General features: G+C 42.7%; 1 protein-coding gene across 1 annotated transcript in view; it reads right to left on the reverse strand.

The window, feature by feature from the left end:
* The window catches only part of ATP10B (ATPase phospholipid transporting 10B (putative)), a 48,365-nt gene that overhangs the window by 19,680 nt on the left and 13,326 nt on the right, over positions 1 to 15,359 (reverse strand). Inside the window, exons 4-9 of the mRNA XM_050311856.1 lie at positions 12,540 to 12,625; positions 9,800 to 9,906; positions 6,210 to 6,341; positions 4,022 to 4,149; positions 2,649 to 2,901; positions 1,489 to 1,724 (exon numbers count right to left, since the gene is read on the reverse strand). Coding sequence (XP_050167813.1) covers positions 1,489 to 1,724; positions 2,649 to 2,901; positions 4,022 to 4,149; positions 6,210 to 6,341; positions 9,800 to 9,906; positions 12,540 to 12,625 — 942 coding nt within the window. The remainder of the gene's footprint in view (positions 1 to 1,488; positions 1,725 to 2,648; positions 2,902 to 4,021; positions 4,150 to 6,209; positions 6,342 to 9,799; positions 9,907 to 12,539; positions 12,626 to 15,359) is intronic.

Consider the following 15,359-nt stretch of genomic DNA (forward strand, 5'->3'; position numbering starts at 1 on the left):
AAAACTCTAAGCAAACAAAAAAGAAAGCAAAATAAGACAGCACTAATGGTGATGATCAATTAAATTTACCACCTTTTTGATGTTAGCAATTTTGTTAGTGAAAATGGTGCTATAAAATGGCTGGTGCCATTCAGTTTTTAAGATTTCCTCATTAACTTCATAGCATTTCTTCTACATGGTGGCATTAAAACCTGATAACAATAGGACAATGGAAATCTTCACGAAATGTTTCTAATAGCAAGGCACTACTTATTGGAACTATTAAATCTAGAAGGAAATGTGCTGTCTCTATCTTAGTTCATAAGAACCCCTTAAGGTAGAGAGAGGAAATGGTAATTCTTTATCCTGTTCCATTGTTCAAAGATGGATTTTTCTTCAGAACCTATGACTGCTAACATCCACAACACTGTCTGTACACCTGGAATTCTCAGGATGCTCCAAATCTGGAGCAAAGCACAAATACATCAGACAAGGATATCCAAGTTCCACAGGGCAGGAACCATAGAGACACTGAAAAATTTATTATCCCCATTTTATTAATAGGGAATTGGCATGGCAGGTAAAGCAGGATACTCCTGTGTGTCATTTAAAGGCCATCAACATACAGGACAGCCTCTGGGCAGTATCTAATTGTCTCCTCTTTTACTACATCTTCAGATTTGTCATAGGGGCCAAACGATTTATCCAGATAGAGTGACACCTGTGAGTCCAAGGCAGCAACTTAATCTTCCTCTGCAAAGGAGATATTTGATACCAGTTCCTCAGATATTGCTTTTACAGTGGAAAAAAAGAAGTTTATAGAAGAAAGTGAAGAGGTCTATCAGTAAAAAATCTAATTGGGAAATAAACTGGTAAGAAATTTCTTTATCACATTTCAAAATCATGACCTATAAGAAGTTCTCAAAATTCACAAGTCATGGGTTATCAAGAATCCACGGAGATGTTCTCAACATCTCATGAGAACTGGGCTGGGGAATCCTGGGATAGCAACTGTCAAAACTCCCATATTACAAGATATCTACTATATGACAGAGGAACTGAATAGGGTAAGAAGGATCTTATAATGAACAACAACTGCAGAAAATGAAGCTCTGAGAATTCTGTATTTACTAGACTTTTTTTAAAACTCAAGATTTGGAAGGGTTTTCCAGGCCTTTAATTTTAATTGGAATTCTAATTTTGAAAGTGTGTGACCTTCTGTTACTGTTCACAAAACCCTCGTCTGAAATGCCCGTTAAAATAAAACTTTCAAGAAGAATAATTCATCCTGACTTTAATTAGGTCACGTTACATTTTGGGAAGTTTCAGGTCTAAAATCCAGCAGAGTCTGCTCCCCCCTGGCTGCAGTCTGCACCCTCCAGTCCAGGACCCCAAAGCTTTGGCTGCTCCTTCCCTCTCGGAGCTCCAGCAGGGCTGGGATTTTCCTGCCTCCCCGCTGGCTGCCCAAGTGTGGCACAGAGGGTGACGGGCTCAGCCCGTGGTACTCACGATGGTGCTGCTGAAGGCCACCTGGGACTGGCAGCTGTCGCGCCGCCCCACTGCCCTGCTCCTGGCGTGGCCCTGGAAGCGAGCCCGGGCGCTCTGGCAGCGCCGCAGGGCCCTCGCCGGGCTCTGCCGGGACCAGCCCGGCCTCTCGGCGGTCATGGCAGGGAGCGTGAAGTGCTCGGGTTTTGCAAAGTCCTCCTCGTCCAAATCCAGCTCTTTGTGGGTTTCCAGGCGCCTGGCTGGAAAAGACAAAATGAAACCTTACCTCTTCTGCTGGCTTTTGGTTGGTTGGTTGGTTGGTTTGGCTTGGTTTGGTTTTGGAGGGGTTTTTTTTTGCATTGCTTGGGCGGAATTCCTTGATCAGTTAAAAAAACCGGAACAAACTAAGCCAAAGCAAAACCATCTCAAAAGCCAGCACCAGAAAAACCTCAGTGTCCACTGCAGTTTCTGGCAACTCCCGCTGTTTATTATTGCAAGAAAACAAAAATGTGTTTCCAAAGCAATCCATCACTTTTATGGACTTGTGCTAATGCTTGGTCTCTTCGGCTGCACTGTGCAGTTGACTGGACCAGGAGAGTGAAATATGGTAGGTCACAAATTCGCTAATGTTTTCAGTCACAGAACACAAACATCTTTTTGGCAGCTGCCTGCCAGCTGAATAAAATCCTTTCCACCGTGTGGATTGAGAAAGTATCGACCAAGGAGGGGCCTGGGTCACTCAGAGCCCCGAATGCCAAGAGCCCTGAGACACAGACTGTGGGCAGGGCCCGCTCAGGACTGTGCTGGCTGTGCTCTCCACATCACACACAAGTGTGGTAATTACTTTTGGTCCCACTGAGTTTAATTACTATCATTTTGGAGCTTATAAAAGGCTGAGTGGTGTTCATCTAGAAATGAAAGAGGAAATGTTCTCTTTGTATGCTCGAGTGGGTATTGAATGCAGGGCAGAGTCTGAGGTGGAAAACCTTTCCCATCTGACTTCTGAATCATTTAAAACACCTTGACTTCCGTGAATCTCTAACAGGAGTCTCTCAGAAAATGGAGAAAAATGCACAAAGCTCTATGTTCAATTAGAAGGCTCAGTAGGTTTAAGTATTAATATTTAAATTAATAGCATTTAATTGCTCAGAGAAAAAACCCAAGAATAAAAAAGCATCTCTCACCATTTTCCTGATGGGAAAACTCAATTCCATCAACAGTACAGCGTCGAAATACCATTTTGTTTTCTGTTAGTGTCCCAGTTTTGTCTGAGAAGATATACTGGATTTGTCCAAGATCCTCAGTAATATTTAGGGCACGGCACTGGATGGGCAAATCCGCTGCTTCATCATACAGGTCAATGTCGTTGTGAATTAAGAAGACTTGGACCAATTTGACCAGCTCAATCGACACATAAAGAGAAATGGGGATCAAAGTCTGAAAGAGAGTTGAAATTCTCAGTAAGGAGTGAGACAAGTCTTGCTGCTTTCTGTCAGCAGTGTCCTGGCATGGGCACACTAATGATTTCCACAGAAACAGTTCTTCCTAGAGACATGTTGTAGCACAGATGAATAACAGTTCAGGGGGAAAAAAATCCTGCACACAATGGCAATGGATAAACAGAGACAATAAGTGGCACATTTAAGACAAAATTCCTATCATACCAAATTCTAAGATGTGTCTTTCAGAGGATGCCCTTACAAAGCACATTTTCTGGACACAGGACTATGCTTGCCCTTATCCTTCTGAAACTCTGAAGGGATGCACTAGCACAGACTGAGTGCAGAAAAGTTTCACAAGCAATTACTTGGCACACACTTCCCACCCACGAACTTCCTTGCCCTGAAATAATAATGAATTCTTAAGATGCACAGATATTCTGTTTCAGTAATGAAGAATAATCCCCCAAGGAATCTCTGAGCAGCTCTGAAAGTTATTTTCACATTTCACTCATATTAAAGAAATTCTGTCCATTTAAATCTCAGCAGTGACATCAAGAAATCTGAAAAGTAAATGTGATTTTTTTTTACCTCACCCAATAAAATGTTCTCCCCCAATTAAGCTTAATCAGACTCAGATATACAAGTATCCTACTTCTAATTTAGCTTCCTTCCTAGACCAGCTGAACCATAACTAGTTATTATTCCCCACTGGCAAAAATGACAATTTTTGTTTCACTATTTTCCTGAGATGATAACTGGAATTATTATTTTTAAATTCTGTATATGGGGGGGGGGAGAAGGCTGACATTTGGATGTAAACATCCTCTTTATTGCATCTGCTAGAGATTCTGGAGTGAAAGATAAAATACATGTCTTTCCTATCTATATCCTTGTGGGGTTTCAACAGCAAGAAAGAAAAATCTGCAGTTAGAAAAAGAAAATAAAAAGAAGATACATTATTTCACATTTGGATAGTTTGAAATGCAGCAATTTTTTCGAATAGAATTAAGAAGGTACTGCACAGCTATTAGTTGATATTAATTGTTCATTAGTGAATATACTTAGTTTTGAAAAGCTTCCTCCTTGGAGGTAACAGAGAGGTTTTCATCTTTTACCTGCAGCAGGATTATCATTGTCAAGAACATGTAGAAACCAGCAAGAACTGGAGACAGAAAATTGCCATTTTCATCTGGGACATCATAGGGTGGGTGCTCCGAGAAGTTTCCAGTCCAAATGCCGTGTCCTGTGGGAATGAGGGACAGCACTGACATAGGCTGAGCCCCAAGGAGATGGACAGAGCTTCTGAAATGTGCAGGTATTTCTGCCTTGGCAACTCCACAGAAGGAACATTTGCAAAGCAATGCCCAGAGAACACAAGGCACACGCAGAGCTCTGGAGCACAAGCACACGAGGGATGTGCTGGTGAAAAACAAGCGCTCAGGGATATTTTCATTCCCCTCTCCCTCAGCAGGAATCCCCCAGGGCTCTTAGCTCTGCACACACCTTTCCTCATTCTACATCTTGCTGCTGGAGGGCTCCATCTCTACCTCCTATCTGTAAAGATCCTCAGTGCTGAAAACACTTCTTTCTAACTGAAAGAAACCTTAGAACCTTCTTATAAACAAACTGAAACATTTCTTATCCTTCTTGACCATTCTCAGTTTCAATGTGTCTTCTTTAGAGTTGACAAACCCTCTATAATTCAGTCAGGGCAACTCAATTTTCCATTCCCTTCAATCAAATCATATCCCAACCTGCCTCTTGCTGTGTCAAATACCGGTAGACATCTGCTACAACAAAGCTCTGTCTCAGGATTAACAACATCCCATCATGATTGCTTTACCCCTTTTCCTCCTGTTCTTATGGAAATAAACTTTGCTCAAAGAGTTACTGAATATACAGTATCAGAAACTTCCTGCTGAGCCAAGGCAAACAACTGGCTTTCCTCGTAGCTCCAGATGCCAAAAGCCTCTGTGAGTCCCCTTCACACACCCAGCTCTGATCAAACTCCCATTAGCACCACAGAAGGAAGCAGTTGCTTTGCAGCATCTGCCTACTAAAAAGCTGCCAAAGATATTCAGATATTGCAGCAATGCTTTCTGGCTGCTAGAGACCAGAGTCACATCTGAGCAAGAACAACTCTGCTCTGCAAGCCACTTCTTACCCCAATTTATCACTGCGTGCAAGAAATCCCGCTGATGCACCGGTGGATTTTCTTCCTAGAACTCTCCGTTCAGACAAGGTTGCAAAGCAAGAACTCCTGGTAGAGCCTCGGGACACTTTGGATGGATGAAAGCTAATGGGCTTCTTACTGTTTCACATGTTTCACTTAGACTAACAACATTTTGGTTCTTTTTTTTTTTTTTTTTTTTAACCTGAGAAGATAAACTGTTTTCAAATGCTGACTTTTTCATCTGGGACTACTTTAAACCTTAAATTGAAGGACTTTATTACTCAAGGGCCCCTACACAACAGACAAAGACAAGTCTCTAAATCTACATGACAGCAGCCAGGGAACAAGGAAAATAAAGTCTCTCTCTCCCTCACACAGAGCTCAGTTGTCAAACTGAAATCCCATTTCGGTGCCAAAAGAGCCCACTGCAACATGAAGCAGTAAAATTAAAGAAGCGATTAAGTCAGTTCAATTGTTCATCTGTTTTGGATGGCTCCTACGTTCAGTGGTATTACACTGAGCACTGGCTGTGTGTCCCATCACATATCTCCAGGGCAGGTGCAGCAAGGCTTGGCAGAACCACGTGATTTGCCTTTGTCACTAAATCAGAGCAGCAGCACTAAGCAAGTTGTCACCGAGACAAAATCCATTAAAAAGAAAAGGGGCTCATGGGAGCCCCTGTTATCTCTTTAAAGCAGTGACCCATTCAAAAGACAGTGGATTTAAAATCTGGTCCTTCCCTCAGAATGATGAGATGCTATTAATTTTGACCTGCCAGAATTAATAGCATCAGACAGGTTGCAATCAGAGCTGGAAGGAAGCAGGTGAAGATGACATTTTTGAGAATAGCAATCCAGTAAACTCTAGGCAGCTAACCCTGGATACTGTATTCACATGTTCTCACCTGCAAGGACCCCAGACAAACACAGGCTGTTCCTACCTAAACAATTATTCCATCTCCCAGCCTGCTCAAATTCATCATTTTAACTCATCTATTGGAAAGACCAAGCCACCTAAAGACCCCAGGAGCATTCAGCTCTAGACCTCACTCATGTCTGTGAGATCAACTTTAACCACCACTTAGAAAAAGAGCAGTGAAAGAGAAGAGGATTTTTGCCAGTGCTTCCTACCTACAGCTCCAACGAGGCACATCACGAACAGGAGCCCCACGCACACCAAAATATCCCCGTTCATCCGCCGCTCGATCCGGCTGCGCTTGTAACGAGGGCCGTTGTTGTTCAGCATGGCCTTGGTTTCGTGGCCTTCAAAACACAAATCACGTAAGGTGATTTCTCTCACAAAATGAGAGCAGGATGACTAATGTTAACCTGACTCTACTTTCAGAACTTTTATTGCCCATCTTCCCATTTGGCTGAGTATATCCGTGACTACATCTAGAGGTTTACAAACGGCCTCCATTACACTGCAGATTTCAGCTGTCATATACATTTTGCTGTACCAACGAAAGCAGATTTAGTAGGATCACAATTCAAAAGCCAAATCTCCATAAGAATAAAAGGAACATGAACAATAATACTTTTTTTGTATTTTACAAACAAATTGCTTAGGTGCTATACAAATTCTTGAAACCTACATTTGAGTATTTTTCAGCAGCTATTTAAAAGCCACTAGACACATTTCATGTATTAACTTAAATAAAATTCAACAAGCAGTGAAAGACACTAATGTTATTTAGCTTTTCACTATGTGGTTGTAAAATGCTAAAAAAACAGTATGATGAGGAATTTTAAAAAACCCCATCCCTTAAACTTAGTGAATTAGAATTGAGCTGGTTTATTTGTAATGTAAAAAGAGGAGTGCTGTAAGAAGTTAAGAAGTAGAAATTGCTTTTTCAATTCTACTAATATTATCTAAACTGTGGCTCCACAATTGGGATGTCTGGACACCATCTGTTGCTATATTAAATGGTATTTTTTATGTTTATTTCTGCAGTCTTTCTCCCTGAAAATACAGACCCCTCAAACCCGTCTTTAGCTTTCATTTGTATGTGCATGGTGTGTGAGAGGGACTGCTTTCCAAGCTGCCTTTCAGCTTTCCCTGGGGAAGTGATTTAAACCCAAAGCTGGGAGTCAGGTGCGATTCCATCACACCTGCTGGATTCAGTCCAGCTTTACATCAGTGGTTATTAATTAAGGCAGAGAGCAAGAAAGAAAATGAGTCTCCAGCCTTATGTTCAGGACGTTCACCCAAGAGCTGGGACTCCTGCCTTCCTATTCCAGTGAATCTGTAATTATTTACAGAGCCTGGAGCCCTGTTGGTGGGCCCAGCCCTTGCTACCCCTGCTCCTTCCTCTGCAGCTGGTGTGGACACCCACCTGGGCAGGTGTTCAGTGTTCCCTGTGCAGCAGGAGGGGTCTGTTCACTCCCATCCAGGCAGCACTGAGACCAAACCCAGGTCCTGCCTTCTGTGAACAAAGCTCCAAGCACTGAGCTGCACAGAAGAGGAGGGCACTGCTGCTTGCACTTTGTTCCTCCAGCAGCTGGGTGAACCTTGTTCCTTGCTTTTCTTTTGTGTCAGGCTTAATGGAATGTTTTGTGCTGAAAACAAAACAAGCCCAAACCCTCTAATCCCTCCCAAAAATACTCAAGAAAATGACGAGGGATTTATTTCACGAAGAAAATGTGAAGGACTTTCTTTCCCAATACCAGTGCTACCATTCCTTTGCACTTCAGCTGACCATCAGGAGAGGGACACTTCTGTAATACAGGTATCACCTTACAAGGAACAGACAATCAGAAATATGAGGAATAAACTACTTTGTTCTCCTCTAATCCTCACAGTTTCCTTTGCTGTGCAACACAGCACCTCACCTACCACCCTACTAAAACCTTGTCTCTCTATTTCTAGATGCTGATGGGCTCATCTAAGACTTCTTTCTGGTACTTTATTATGTGAGAAGCATTTAATTCTTGCTGCTGTCCCTATCACAATGAGTAAACCACACTGGCTGTTGCTCTCTAATGAGGTTTTTGTGCTTTAGTGCTAATGCTTTGCATAGAACCATTTGGGTGGCCATGAAGGGTATAACCATCCTCAGGTCAGATGAGAAGTGCACAGGCCAAGCAATTGCTCTAAGTGATGGTTGTGCTCTTCACAAAGGCTTCCATTAGAAAGAAAGTCTGAGGAGTAATAGAGTTATAAAAATGGAAAATGTGCCCTCTTATAATGTGACTGATCTTGACTGTTCAGAAAAGGTCACAGACTATGATTAAAAGCCAGAGTATAATCAATGTCAAAGAACCCTGAAATGAAGCTGGTACTGACTCAAACCAGTCTAATTTTAGGAAAAAAAGAATAAACTTTTATGCTGACATTAACAATGAGACATCAGTTGGAAACTGAATTGAAGACTTACACAGATCAAAGCCACCATGTCGTGGGAACACCTTTAGAGCTCCAACCTTTGCTACCAGCAGCTTAAGCAGCAGCAACAGAGATCCACATGAGGATCTGTGCTGGTGGTCAAAGGAACATAATGGAGATCTTAATTAAACAGAAGAAAAATAGGAATTGCAACAGGAGAGGGGATGACAAGTTACTCCAATTCTATGGGGACTGCTCACTGCTGAGATTGTTGTATAGCAGTTCTGGTGGGCACCACCCTCACGTGTGGTGTTCACAGGGAACAGTGCAAGGCCACAAAGACACAGCTACCTTGGAAGCATATGGGAGCTATAGACATTTAGATCCCAGTTCTGCAGAACTGAAATAAGCAGTTGTCAGGGAAATTGTTCCCTGGATTGGAGCTTAATCCAATCTAAATGACTCTTGCAAAGTCAGTGACTTCTATTTTCTCTTAGGTGGCTCAGCCTTGAAACCCTTACTGCTGATTAGATATGAAACACGTGATATAACTCTACTGGAAAGATAAAAATAGCCAATGGGATTAATTGTTGTGTTTAAATTGACCTCTACTTAGTCTACAAAGAAGAGGGTAGCTGATGCACCCTGCCTGGAGCAGAAGAGGGCACAGCTGGCAAAGCCAATGATAAATCATGGTCCCTGAGCCAAAGCAGAGGTAACACTGCAAAGGTAAAAGATGCTGAGGAACAGATGAACTGAACCCTCTGCAGAACCTGGCACTGCTGCCTTGGATCTGGGCACTGGCATTGCCTCCCCTGGTCCATGTCTGTGCTGCAGGAATTCATGGCTGCCTGGACACACCGTGTCTATGTCAGCACACACCTGTGCTGCTGCTGCTGCCTTTCTGTCACCTCCAGCTGCTGCCTCCCTGCCTCCTGAGCGCTGGCACTGCCACAGATTAAATGGATGCATGACATTCACAGATGGAAGTCCTTTTTTGTTTTTCTCTGGGTAGATCTTCAGCTGCACCAGTTTCCACCCTGAGGAGCCAGTGAGACCTCCCTTAGGGCAGCTGTGTAGGTTTTATGACAGATGGAATTAGTATTACAGTCAGAGCTGCAGAGCTGAGGGTTAAACTCACCTCAGCAATTCTTCACTTGTCTGGATATTTTTGCAAGATATCTGACATGCACAAGGATACTGTCACTTGCCAGAGACCCAGTGCAAGACTTTCTGGCTTTGGAGATGGATGAGTAATACTCTAAAAAAAAAGTTCTGTAATTTTCTTCTGCACTCCCAGTTTTTAAAATTATGGTGCAATATCAGATTATACTTATTTCTTTAGGGATATTTACAGCAAAATTCTCTGTTTAACTGAATAGAAAGTACATCTTACCTGCATATACAACAATTCCTACTGCAGCCTCAGTATTTCTGATTGTACATCCACGGAGCAAGAGGCTTTCTATGTTAAAACCAACCCGTTCATGATTTGGCTGCTCCCTAGAAGAAAGAATATCAAATGAAGCAATTCCTTTTTCTCTTCTAATGAAGTGTTAAGCAAAATTGTTGTTCTCTTGTCTGTTCTAAGTTGAAATCAAGTAAGTTTGAAGGCCTCATTTTGCTTTTATTTCACTCAGCTTCAGTGAAGACTCCAGCAAGAAGTTCAGGGAAGAACAAATCTGTCTTTTAAGACCACTTGCAGAGTGTGTGTGTATGATGAGGTGGCCACAGAGCAAGTTTGGCTTTCCCTTGGTGCCTCCTCTGGCAGATTCAGCATCTCACGAGTGAAGCTGAGATACATTCTGTGACTTCCTATAGACACAGCTCTTTCAGAGGGCTGAGCAGGGTTTGCCTGCAGGTTGTGGTTCAGACAAATACATCTACACCTTGCAAGAGCCTCTGTCTCTCTGTCAGCCACCAAAGGGCTTCTCATCTCTGTGAACCTCAGGCCACTTGAGCAATCTCCAGGCTGAGATCTCTCCCTCAGTCTCACCCTGGATGCAAAACTTTTCATCTGGCTAAAGATGTTCCTTCACACACCAGATCCTTCTGCTCACAGAACCAGCTGATGAAAACCACAAGGTCAGTGCTCCACCAGGCAGGCAATTTGTTATGTGCCTCTGAAAATGAATGCACATGCCTACCTTTGTCCAGTTTTTATTGTACACTCTGGTAGTTTCCCCCCGAGTTCTTTACCAAAGCTGAGATTTTTTTACTTCACACACTCTGTCTTGTTTTGTTATGTAAATATCAGGTCAGAAAAGATTATTTTTTTCCAAGAATATGCATCTTTTGCTTCTTTGTGTTTGATGTCTGGCATTGCCTTTGCCAGTGAACAGCAGTATCACTCAGATGGGGGCAAGGTTGGGTGCTGCCTCAGGGCTGAGTACAGCCCCATGTCCAAGTGCAGCTGCACAGGATTACATTACTTAAAGCAGACAAGTGCAAAGGTGTAGGTGCCTACACCTGACAGAATTGTAAAAATCACGCCAGAAATCTGTTTTTCTTGGAATCTATCTCAGTCCTGGTGAAATCATTTAATAGAAGCCTTCTTGCACCCCCTGAACAGAGCTTGCTGTGGTCAGGCGTGTCAGAAGGATGTCACTAAGTTCTTTCCTGTCATTTTAGCAGAGGCAGTACTGCTACGATTTTATAGCAAGGCAAGAGAGCCTCAATAATTTATTAAGGGTTCTTGGAGAAAAAGGTAACCTGTTCCAAGTAATTTGTGTTTACAAAATAGCTCAAATCTCAGCAGACTGAAGATGGAATCTCTACTAACTGTTAGCGAGTAATTTTCCCTGGCAAATTCTTTCATCTACCCCTGAAGCAGGGAAAGAAAGGCAGCTAATTCCATATTCCAGCAAGCAGGTGAGATAATAGGCATTTACCAAAGAGATTTCTGTTACAGACTTTCAGTAAAGTTGAAGATTTTGAAGCCAGTCCTGGGTCCTAAGGGTGTGTATTTGTGTGTGTTTTCTTGTGACATATCCCCCACATTTCTGTAATCTCAGTGCTCCTGTGCTGTATTACTCAGGCTAATTGGAAGGATTGCTTCAATTTAGATTATACCCAGCGGTCCCAAACCAGCAAGCACAGCCAGCAATCAATAGAAACCTGACCTCTCTTTGCCTTTTAAGATATTGCAAGAGGAGAGAAATGGCATTGCTGTTAGAGGCACCATTCCTACAGGGCAGGAACTCCAGCCCAGATTAAACATGGTCAGTGCTAATGGGAGACAGCCCTGGGGTTCACTCTGTCTGGATCTGGCCATTTGCAGCTGCCCAGGGGCAACACTCACTGATTCCTTGCAGAGACATCAACTCCTGCTTTAGCTACAGAACACCACAGACCTGGGCTGTGGATGGGATGTGGCACAGTCAGGCAGTTCTACTGCTGGTGTAACGTGGGGCATGGATTTGGGACAGTGGGACATTTCTGTGGTGTGGTGTGGGGATTAGCATGGACTGGGACCTACTGCTCTGCAGAGCACCTTGGGAAACAGCTGCCCTGTGCTGGAGGGTAAGAGAGTTTTAGGACATGAACCATGTCCTTATGGTCCATGGAAGGGCTTAAGTCTGCTGAATTTGCTGGTATAGACTTCCTTGTTATGCCTGTGCCAGAATTATTCACTGAAGAAACACTAAAGAAAAGCACTTTTCCACACCAATCTAATACATTGGTTCAATAGGAATTTGCTTGTTTGCTTTTTCTAACTTTCTAATAAGAAGAAAACCCGGATTGCTTGTTAGATCTTGGACACCTTTTCCCTGTGGCTGTAAAGATGGAGAAACTAGAGCCATCAAGCTGGGTACCTTTAAACATTAGGAAGGATTTATATCTAAAATCTAGCCTAGTCTAACCAGTGGGTCAAATTTAAATGAGCTTATGTCTAAATTTTGAAGAGAGTTGAAGCCTTATGAGAACAGCTTGTATGGAACAACTGCAAACTCAGTGCCAAGCCTTGGTTCTGCCTCACCTCAGAAAAGGAGTCCAGTCTATGTTTTATGACTTCTTAATCCAGGAACAGGTAATAGAGACAACCATCAATATCCCCAAAATGCTTCCATCCAGTTCCTCCAAGAGAAATATTGAAGTTCAGATAAAAAATGCATTTACTGATGACAAGTACTTACATGTAACCTTTGAACTTATTGAGATCATTGTTTGGCATTTCACAGATGATGGTGCTTTGGAAAAATTCGGGTTCAAACAAAGTATTCTGCAAAAGAACATGCACTGAGAATTAGTGTCAAATGCAATGAGTATTTGAAAAGCCAAACACCAAGAGAAGCTTAATTTAGACCACCAAGGCTGGAGCACTTGCCCTGGGAGAGACAGAGTCAGTTTAGCTCATTCAGCCCGAAGCAAAACTTTAAAGACCCAAGATTTTCCTCTCTTGAACTAACAACTGGTTAAATTAAATGAAGAAAATGCTGTGTATTGGACAAGACATCACAGAGGCCCATTAGTGAAAACATCTGTCTTCATTTAAACTGAATATAACAAAGACAGTAGATTTAGATTACATATAAAGAAATCCTTCCCTGTGAGGGTGGGCAGGCCCTGGCACAGGTTGCCCAGAGAAGCTGCCCCAGCCCTGGAAGTGTCCAAGGCCAGGTTGGACGGGGCTTGGAGCAACCTGGGCTGGTGGAAGGTGTCCCTGCCCATGGCAGGGGGTGGCACTGGATGATCCTTGTGGTCTCTTCCCACCCAAACCATTTTGTGATTCTAAGATTCTATGAAACAGTTCAGATTCTTTGTGGAAGAGTAAGCTCAAATGAATTTTCTGAATATGTTAGAAGACTTATACTATGGACCAGGATGGCATAATCATAAAATAATTGACACAGAATGAGACAGAGCTTTTCAGGCTCAGGGCTCCCTCAGAGCTGGAGTGAACAGGGACACACATTTTGCTTGATTTCCCCAGTGTTCAGGGAACAGGCTGGGGGTTGGACTGCAGGAAGCTCCAGAGAGCAGGCAGCAGGAGAGGCACTTGACTGCCATGAGTGGGATTTTATTCTTAACTGAAAAATGCAGAGAACTTTGATTTTTGATTAAGAAAATGCAATAGAAATGGGATATGAGAAATGTGAAAGAAAATAACTATTGCTGTGCATTAGAATGTTTAAAAGAACTAAAACTCATTTTAATCCAAACTCCTCTGTCAGGAAAGCTGGAAATCAGCTCTGCTGCTGGGCCTCCCTACCCTTTTCTACAGCAAGCACAGTGCTTTCATTTTTACAGTATTTTCTCTCTCCTGTTCCTTTTTTCATAAGCAATACATGTGTTCTTTTATTCTTTTTGTTTAATATATATATACTACTGCAAAAAAATAAAGAATCATCTAAAAAAATAGTTGGAGGAAATATAAAAGCTTGAGGAAAATAAGGGCATTTTGTATACCTTCTGACCCATGTGGAGGAATAGTTTTAGAATCTCTTTTAAGAAAGATTGTTCACTTCTGCTGCATCTTGTTCAACTCAGTGAACTCAGCAGGAAAATCAGTACATATTTGGTTTTGTTAGAAAGATTTTACAACAGAAGAACAGAAAAATGCAAAGGTCACCCGGAATGCTCATTACTAACAAAGAAAACTAATAGGCTTCCAGCTAGAAAGCGGTAAAGAAGGATGATTCTCTCAAATACTTTTTTTCTTCTGATAACACGAATTCTGCATTTGAAAATTCAAGTCAAAAGTATCATAAAAGGAAAAAATAATAATCCTCTCTTATAGTCTTTTACAGGAAGTTTAATTCAATATTTTTGAGCATATCACAGAACCACAGAAAGGCTTGGGTTGGAAAGGACCTTAAAAAACATCCAGTGCCACCCCTGCCATGGGCAGGCACCTTCCACCAGCCCAAGTTGCTCCAAGCCCCGTCCAACCTGGCCTTGGACACTTCCATGGATCCAGGGGCAGCCACAGCTTCTCTGGGCATCCTGTGCCAGGGCCTGCCCACCCTCCCAGGGAAGAATTCCTAATACCCAACTAACACAACTCTCTGTCAGTTTGAAGTCTTTCTTCCTGGTCCTCTCACTGCATGCTCTTGTAAGTAGTCTCTGTCCATCCTCCTTGTGTCCTAAACTAAAGAGCTAACCCCAGTTCATAGGTATTTCCTGCATCTTTAAAGAGTTCACTTTACAGACCCCATTACATCTGAGGAGTTTTGTGCAGCACATGAAGCACAGGACAAAGCAAAGCTCAGAGAAGCAGGAGGCAGCTGGCACACTAAAACCTGCCCATGGGATACTTTGTGCACAGGGCAGGGGGGTGTTTAACCAACAGTGTTTAAACTCAAACAGGATAAGACAGGTGACTGTTCCAGCTCTGACCTTCCTGAACTCTGGCATCACCAGAACTGCCTCCCACTCTGCCAGTGGAACTGCAGTTCCTCTGCACAGACACTCCCAGGCACACAGTTTATCTAAATAACAACTCAAAGTCTACTGGAGGTGACCATGAAGAGTCGGGAGCACAGTCTGGCAGGGAAGCATTTTCTGATTTTCTTCCTCATATTCTGAAAGACTGAGACAGAAGTTTGCATTTGGTGTAACAGTAGAGCCCTCTGTTCTCCTCTACAAGGAAAACCACAAACCCTAATGTGTAAACTAGGCTGGCATGACACAAATGCAGCATTTAAAAAAAAAATGTTTTTAAAGTAGACAGTTTCCTGGTTTTCTGCTAAATCTCTACATATTAAAAATTTCCAGTGTTCCTCAGGAACAAAACCTCTCCCTAACCCTAATCATCACTGGAAGGCATTGGGAAAAGTATACTTTGTGCTATGGCAGCCAAACCCTGAGAAAGCCCCTAATTGTTCTTGCAAAGTAACCTCCATTTGAAGAAGCAGGTAACGCTGGATGAAGTGCAGCACCTGATCCCAGCCGGCCATAGCAATAGGGTGCTTTTCTGTAGTAAGTCTGGTTGCTCCCTGGCAGCTGCGTCTCAC

Source organism: Myiozetetes cayanensis, unplaced genomic scaffold (assembly GCF_022539395.1).
Source record: "Myiozetetes cayanensis isolate MyiCay16 unplaced genomic scaffold, myiCay2020 scf17, whole genome shotgun sequence".
NCBI classification, from domain to species: Eukaryota; Metazoa; Chordata; class Aves; order Passeriformes; family Tyrannidae; genus Myiozetetes; species Myiozetetes cayanensis.